The sequence below is a fragment of the Calypte anna genome, chromosome 10, assembly GCF_003957555.1.
Source record: "Calypte anna isolate BGI_N300 chromosome 10, bCalAnn1_v1.p, whole genome shotgun sequence".
NCBI classification, from domain to species: Eukaryota; Metazoa; Chordata; class Aves; order Apodiformes; family Trochilidae; genus Calypte; species Calypte anna.
Window position 1 is genome coordinate 8,146,298 of NC_044256.1, and position 8,484 is coordinate 8,154,781.

The window sequence follows — 8,484 nt, forward strand, 5'->3', positions numbered from 1 at the left end:
CTGGTCTCATTCAACCCTGTCATGTATTGAAACAAACTAAATTAAAATGCATAGGTACCTAAAGTCTCTCAGCTACTAAAAATGTGCAGGCCACTTCAAAAATTCCTGCTGGGCAGTTTTGCTATTAATAGCTGCTAATTAGTTGAATGTATTCTTTTCCTGTATTAACACCAAGCAGAAGATGGGCATAAACTACTTTAATATTGAGCATTTTTAATGCACAAATATGAAAGTTATAGACATGTACATGGTTGCCTTTTCATTTATAATATGCTGCTTACTGTAGCCCCAGTTTTCTTCCAGGAGAGACTTCGTGCTGCAGTTTCTCAGTTACTGGAAACAAAAACCAAAACATAACACTTTTATTCCTAGAAACAATCCTATATATCTTTTTTTCAAACTGCCAAGTCGGTGGTTACAGAACTAAACCTACAAAAAATATAGCACAAACTTATAAACCTCTGGCTAATTGAAGACATTTATCAAAAGCCAAGCCTGCAAGGGGCTGAACATAAATGGGCTGTTCCCAGGCTTCTATTCCTATCATGGCTTCCCTCTCCCAAAAGTGAGCAACCAGCTATTCAGGTAACTGTGTGCAGGAAACTGGACACAAGCCTGAGGCTTGTAAATTGAAGCTGCAGCATGTTGGTGTGCATGCTTTAAAGTACCTAGGGAATTTTTCAACTCATTTTACGAGCTGTTTGTGAAAGCAAACAGTATAATTAGCTGGTATAATTATCCAGTCTAATGGAGAGCTAAAAGTGCAACTTTAGAAAAATCAATTAACAGATCAAGGCTAAAATTGCAGTATACTGCAAAATGAAACTTCCACTCAGAAAGCCAAAGCCTCTGAACCTCAGAGGCTGGCAAAGCTGCTCCTTGCAGCTGCAGCTACACCCCCCTACTGTCCCAGTCCATTAATTCAGCACAAGAGCGTTGCTAAACTTCAGGAGTGCCTAAAAGGAAAGAAATCCTTTTTAAGGAAACATTTCATGACAGTCAAGTGCTACTACTTTACATGCTCATTCCATTCCCCTGTAGAAAGGGAACAGTTTCATGCACACATGTTTCTTTTCTTTTCCCTGTTTTTAGCTTCTGTACCAGTTGTGTGCCAAAAATAAACAACATTCTGCAACCATATATGTGCAACAGCCTTCTGATGGTTCTGAGGCCCCTCCAGCACTGCTGCTACTCCACAAGGCCAGGAAACTGTCTTCTCTAACACGAGCTGACAGGCTATGCATATAACTCAGCTGAATCGGGAATGCCTTTTACATCTGTTTTCATTTCTGGACAAAAATAGTAGGAAAAGTTTAGCAAAAACATGTCACAAGTTACTAGAAGTGTTTCAGGATCCTTTACTTTGGTCACTGCTGAACTTCCATTCTCCAGCGGAACTAAAGAAGGATAATTTTCTCCTGGGACCTGCTTTGAAATTCTTATCCATCTGCTGGTATTCAGAGAGAGTCAAAGTGTGTAACATTGAGGACTGGATGAAAAACAATTTCCAGAAAGACTTCTGTAACAGACATGAAAACATTGTCAGTGATTTTTTACTAGAAGTTTGCAACAGGTAGGTTCTTTTAGCATGAAACTACATCTACTCTAAAGGTTAATTGTCTTGAAATGAGAGAATTGAGAGCTACTTACTCTAGTCCAAACATCTTAGCTGAAATGGAACAGTAAGTATGTGAGTGCTTTGACTTTGCAATTTTAATACAGCTTTAAGTTGGTTTTATAGAGGCAAGTGCTTATAATTCATACTGAGTTTCCTTAAACCTGTTTATTCTTTTTTTTTTTTTCCTTTTTTTTTAAAAGAATGAATTAATATAGCAGAGTGCAGTACTGCCTGCAAAATTGCTGCCTAACTGAAACCATTACCATCCTGGCAGTGAAAAGCATTGTCAGGGTGGGGGGTGTGCCTAGAAGATGTGATTTCAAATAGTGACTGTGTCACAACAAAACAAAGTTCATGAAATATATTAGTAAATTGGCTTTTTTCTAAAATACAAATATCACATATATACTGAAATTTAATATTATCTAAGCTTTTTATAAACTATAGCAGAGGAAAATAAATAACCATTACAGAAAAACAAATCTGTGTGCATGCCATTTCTCCTGACAGCTTTATTGCTCAAAGGGTAGAAAGAAAAACAAAACCCAAAACAGTAGTTTAGAAGGAGCAAATGGGGTAGAGCCAGTCCTTGTGTTTTAGTAACACAGAGGGTGGCTGTGGTCCTAGGTGAGAGCTGAAAGGGGTATATTAGTGCCTGTGCTGAAATGGCACACCTCTGTGCCACGGCGTGGGAAAGAAAAAACTTCTGTTTGGAAGTAACAATTTTAAAAAACAAAAGAATTACAGGATACTGACAGGACACACTGTCAAAGTGAGATCCAGCAACAGTGCAGCCTCAAAACAATGACTGAAATGTAGAGCATTATGTTGCAAGTACAAAACTTATGAATTAATTTTTCTAAAATAACTGATAAAAAAAGGGACTAAATAGGAAGCACATTATACCTACCAATGATGGTATAATAGGAAGTAACTCTCTTTTTGCCTCTGGAATGTTGATCATAAGGCCACACTTAACTACTTTGGGGTTTTTTTTGCCATCACAAATTATAATTCAGAAAGAGCACACAAGACCACAGCTCTGCAGAAATAGTTCTAAGTGCATTTCTCCTCTGCAGAAACCATAACCACAGAACTGGGTGCTGGACAAAATTCAAAACAAAGCATAGGTAGTAAGCAGTCTCAAAAAAGTCCATAAAAATTGAGCAAATGTTTTTCAGTCTTATACGAATGCATTTCTACAAGTTAAACTTAACTAAAAATTTACAGTTTACATTGATGCTCCCCACACACAGACACCTAATCTGTTTTGACCTGCCTAGGACAAGTTCCCACCTTTTTTGCAGCAACCCATTAAAAGCATTTCCATCTGAACAAAGTTCTGAGCATTCTGTGCCAAGAAAAAGAGGGTTTAAAAAAAAAATCCATCTTTTCTTGCTGAGTTTGGAGTGCATTTACTCTCTTGATGAAGCCACAAGCAGGTTGGAGCATTTTTGGACCTTGCCTGCTATAAAAATGTTTGTTTTTCCTAACTGAGCAAAACTGTAAAGGAAAAGCGTAAAAAAAAAAAAAATGCAGGTGAGATTATCTCAATTACCTCAAAAGGTGAAGCCAAGCAGTGCCAGGGTCAGGGTGTAGAGGAAGGGGAACATACTGTATACTGGTTTTTTGAGGACAGAAGAAGATGAAATTATGGCAGAGCCCTTTGTTGTCTCCACTCCTTCTGTACTCCTAAAACCCTGATCCAGGCTCTAAGCACAAATCTTTATGTGGAAACACTTCTGGACATGATGCAGTTCCTACAGGATGGGAGGCAGAGTAATAGTTCTGTCCAAAGGTATTACAAAGCCAACATTATCATTACTGTAATCATTTTCCCCCGTAACAGCAGAGCCTGAAGAAGTCCTGTGTGAAGAGGGAAACATGAAGCTGAGTTGAGCTAAAGAGATGGGTACCAGAACTGCTGCTCCCCAGAGAGGGGCATAGGCCAGAAAGCAAACACAAAATTGTACACAAGGGTCTGCAGGTTGCTGCACCAGTGTCCTGGCTGACATGCCTGGTCAGCACAACAGATTGTACCTGGTCTGCTCCAGTTTTCTGCACAAGGAGAGACTGAACCATCAGCATGCTGACTTGAAACAGGACTCTTCTGTACTTCCCCAGGCCTCCCCCAGCAACAACAGGGAGAAAGCTGTTTTCATTAACTGTGTCACTGCTGAACAGCACAGTTCTTATCAGTTTCAGTGATTTAAAGGTTTAAGAGTTGTGAGGTGTTCAGTCATCAACAGTCTTGGGTAGCAGCTGTCACCTATTCAGTAAATACAAGGAGCTGAAATATGCCCATAGATCCCTGTAAAATCAAGAGTGGGAGTGTCTTACTTGCTCGCGCTCAGTATGCCTACACATTAACTCTTAAATTGCCTTCAAATTCACCCTGACTTCAGCCTTGTCTCTACTGGGTCTTCAGTGGCTGCACTTGCAGAAGCCCAGCACTTCTGCAAGCACCTCCTGAAGAAAAATCCCAGTGCATCTGCAGCTTAATGAGGTGTCCAGCTCCCCTTCTCCACTATGCCAGCTGAGCCATGTGTGCTGCTACCAACAGGAAAAGCAGAGAAAGTTAAGTTTTGCAATCAGTAAAGCTCAGCATGAAGATCAATGTGTTGCCCCCTTCCAGTTCATGCTTTCTCAGCCCTCCTGGTGGGAGAGGAGGTATTTCTCTTGCTTTCATATTTAGCTTTAGCAATGCCAGCTTGTCCAAGCCCTCTTATGTGTTTCCCCCACTCATGTCACCTGTAATGATCATGTTTTCAGATGTCCAAACCTGCTGTCTCTGACCCTCTCTGGATGTGGCCATGTTACAGACGATTGCATCCTGCTTCTTCTCAAGAGCTGCCCAAACCTCAGGACGCTCAAGCTGGAAAACTGCGTGCGGATCACTGACCAGACACTAGAAGCAGTGACCCTCTATGGGGGATCACTGCAATTGCTCCATGTGGATTTCTGCCGGAACATAACACAAACTGGTCTGGAGAGAGTCAGGGAAAAATGTCCTTTGGTAATGCTGAGAGCAGACAAAAGCGCTAACATGATTCCAGACAATAAACCAGGGAAAAAATTCATGCTTGAAAAAGCATTGAGAAAATTGGTTCAGCTTTAAGTACAAGAAATGGTCTGAACTCAGTCAGTGTGGGTATTTCACTTCACTTCTACTCTCCTCTTGGTAGCACTGCTTCAATGAACCGTGGTTACTCCCCTGCACTCTGGTTCCGGTCCAAACAAATGGTTGGTAGGTTTTCCAAAGGCTGCACAGGGCCTTGCATCTCCACTGGGACAGTCTTAAGGAAAAAACTTGTTTGCTTTCTGTTATTACTTGTAACTGGAAACCCCTGCAGTGCTGCCACAAAATGCCAGCCCTGATTAAGGCTGAAAACTGCAATTTGGATACCCTAGGGTCTCAGATGAGTAGAATGCTTCTCACTCCAAAGAGCAATAATTTATCTTACTGAGTTAAAACAGTAATTTAACAGAGTTTGATGAGATTCTATAAGTTTGATGATAACGTTCACCTGATTAATTACTGCAGGGAAGAAACAAAAATTTAAGTTTGAGTTAGAATGATTCACACAGAGGCTAGAGGCAGAGCATAAGGAAGACCCTCTTGTTGGGTCAGGAGGTTCTAAGCTGATCACCCTACTTAACTCATGAAACAAGAAAGGCCATTAAGCTGCAGCAGATGGTAATTGTGTGGTTTACACAATTTTCTGGGAAAGAGTGATTAACAAATGTCTGTTAAAGGATACATCCGTATGGGCTTTCCATCTTCCCAGTGTGACAGCCACATGTAGCAAAAGCAGAGTACCTGGGAGCCATCACTTGCTCAGTCATTAAGGTGCCTCTGATTTCTCAGGCTTCTCTGTTAAATGAGGGTTGTGTTGCAGTGTGCACAAAACACGGTTTGACTGCATGAAACGTACTTGGACAAAATACAGAAAGATATTTTTTAACATTAAATAACATGCAATGTGAACAAGTGCCAGTTTACAGGAGAACACAAGTGGCTCTCAAGTACTGAAGGAGAAAGAGTCTTGGGGAATTCGAGGGTTTGGCGGTCGATTGAGATTCCTGGGGAGTTCGTAGGTTCGGCGCTCAGTTGATGTTCCCTGTGGGAGGTGGATTCGGAGATCGGATGAGTTATTGTTGATGTAATTTTACTGTAACCAGGGATGTTTCGGGAGCATAAAAACAGAGGTTAATCGGCTGTGGCCGCAGTTCAGTTACTCTAAATGTAACCACAAAATTAGATGGTTTTATTTTTTGTGTGATTGAAAAAAAGAAAAAACGGGAAAAAAAAAAAAAGGTGTTTTCTCCTTTTTGGTCACTTTTGATAAGATTGCATGGAGACATTTTTGGTACGATTTTGTTTGGAATAGTGCATTTTTAAGCCCTCCCTGTGAACATGAGTTGTACATCGTGTATAATTTATTAGCAAGGACAGTTTTGCATGAATAGTCACATATTTATTTCGTTTTAATTTGAATTGCCTGTGTAGGGTTCCTTATGCAGAGAAAAACAAAGCAATTCAAGAATTGGTTGCTTGTATCCATGTGTGAACTGCGATTAGTTGAATCATACTTGGTATTTCCACATATCAGGGGAAGTTTGTTCAGCCCCTTGGTCTCCTTTCCAAGTTTAGGAGCTGTTCTAGGATTGGGGTTTTTATCCTTCCTGTCTCTGTTTTGTTCCGTAGATTGTGGTGCATAAGGGTCCTACTTAAATTTTGGGAATGAGTTAACTACAGTGTAATGCTGTTAAATATCTCAAAGTTGTAAAGCAGATGCAATAATGGAATTATTTGCATTCTGGGTGTGCGTTTTTTACAGATATCCTGATCAAGAGTTTCTCTAGAATTTCAGCTGTTTGATGAAGTTTTTGTGATGCTGTGATTTGTTTCTTAGCTCAGCCAAATTAGGGAGTACCTAAGGATATCTGTGGATCTGCTAACCAGGATAGAAAGGAGGGGCAAGCAAATTCATTTATGTTGAGAGCTCTCAAGACCTCTTTCCCTTTTTGATGCACCACAGAAATAATGTTTTCTGTTCATAGGTAGCTCATCAGGTTTTACAGAGGAAAGGACAAGCCCTAGGAATGCAGTCTGTTAAAATATTATTTACTAAGACTGAAACTTACCTTCCTAGAGAAACTGACTGGAGATCGAGCTTTACAGTAGGACTCCTGCAGTAAAAGTTGGCTTCAAGTGGAGCTTTGATATCATGTTTCCTTCTGTTCAAGCATGAAGACAATGTATGAGTTGAATCAAATCTTTCTTTCAAGGCTTCCTGAGACATCAGAGCCAAGGTCTCCGTTATGACACGCCAAACATTTTCTCCATGTTGCTTTAATAAAAAAAGGAGTAACAATATTGAAAAAAATAATACAGTGAGAAATTGGAATATCAAAACAGGTATTCTGGAGTCACTGAGGCCTAACCTCAGAACTTGTTACATAGCAATGTAGAAAATTACAAATCCTGTTCCTTAGGGGGGAAACTGTTTTTTTATGGGCTTCCAGTTATATAAAAGATTAAAACACAGACAAGTAGTAACTCAGCAAATCTGTATCTGTATCTGTAAGACAGAATTCTCAAGTGCAGCAAAGCTATCAGATTTCTCAAAACCACAATAGTCAGGACATACTTGGCTGCAACGCAGCAACGCAGGTTCCAGTTCCTGTGTTTTATCTGGCAGATTTAATCAGTGTTATCAGTGTGGTAAGATTCGTTATCAATAATTGCAGAGCTCCTCATGTAAATGAGAAGCAGGCTTGTGCTGGGGTCTGCACAGAGACTGCTGCAGTGATGAGTCCTGGATTATTGTTACGTAAAGGAAGAGAAATGTTGCTTCTGATGGGACAGACCAGAGATTTCCAAAATGAAGTATTATTAAATTTGCTTTAATTGGAACGCCACGCATACTCAGGTGTTCCAACTCTCTGTAAGGTTTTAATTTAAAATGAAATCTTAATGGCTGTAGACTTCTTTGTCATTTAAGCTGTGACCAGTCAGGATCCATGGAGTTTGTCACATTGGTCTGTGCTGCTCTGACATCTGCTTCTCTAGGGGAGACCTGGGGAAGTCATGGCCAGGCAGATTTTACCATCTGTTTGTCTCTGTAAGTGTGAAGTTCTTCAGTGGATTGAACTGAGTGGGAGAGAGATTAATGGTAAATACCAATTCAGCTGCAGAGTCAACAAGGATCAGCAGAATTGTATATTGTGGTGTGCTTGCTAAGAGTCACAATTATGAATTCCTGTCAGAATTGCTGAATAGAAGGGAAGATAATGGAAAGCAGAATTTGAGGACTTGCTCCCACAGAGTAAAGCACAGAGACTGGGACAGGGTGCTTGTTAAAAAAAAAAAAAAGCTGCATTAGTTCAAACAATAATTCAACCTGAATAATTCAAACTAGATGATCACAATGACTTTTCTGTATGGTTATCCTGAGAGAGACTCTACAAGTGAAACTTATGACAGGTAACTGCAGAACAGTTGTCACAGTAAGCTGGCACTCAGAAATGTTCATCTTTCCTCAGATAAACATCTCGTAAGTGCATGAAGAGTCTTGGAACTTGGTGCTACCAGTCCTGAGTCCTCAGTACCACAACCAAATCCCAGTTTGTTCCATCAAGGCAAATTTTATACAGCAGAATAAAACTGTGCCAACCTTTAGTGTCAAATTCTGAGATGATGCCATAGCAACCCTTCATTAAAAACAAAAATACAAAAAGCTTCACTTCCATGTAGCAGAAAGTGACACCCTTGTGGTTTAGGATAAAAATAGCTATTTGTTTTGTACTTTGCAATGAGAAACAGGTGTTCATATAGATCCCTGTGTTCCTAATTCAGAATT

The 8,484-nt window shown here is 40.1% G+C and overlaps 1 protein-coding gene across 1 annotated transcript; it reads left to right on the forward strand.

The window, feature by feature from the left end:
• Nucleotides 1-1,023: 1,023 nt before the first annotated feature.
• FBXL22 (F-box and leucine rich repeat protein 22) lies at nt 1,024-6,018 on the forward strand. Its single transcript, XM_008504647.2, has 2 exons — nt 1,024-1,573; nt 4,391-6,018. The coding sequence occupies exons 1-2, from the start codon at nt 1,239-1,241 to the stop codon at nt 4,734-4,736; spliced, it is 681 nt and encodes a 226-aa protein (XP_008502869.1). The 5' UTR covers nt 1,024-1,238; the 3' UTR covers nt 4,737-6,018.
• Nucleotides 6,019-8,484: the final 2,466 nt, after the last annotated feature.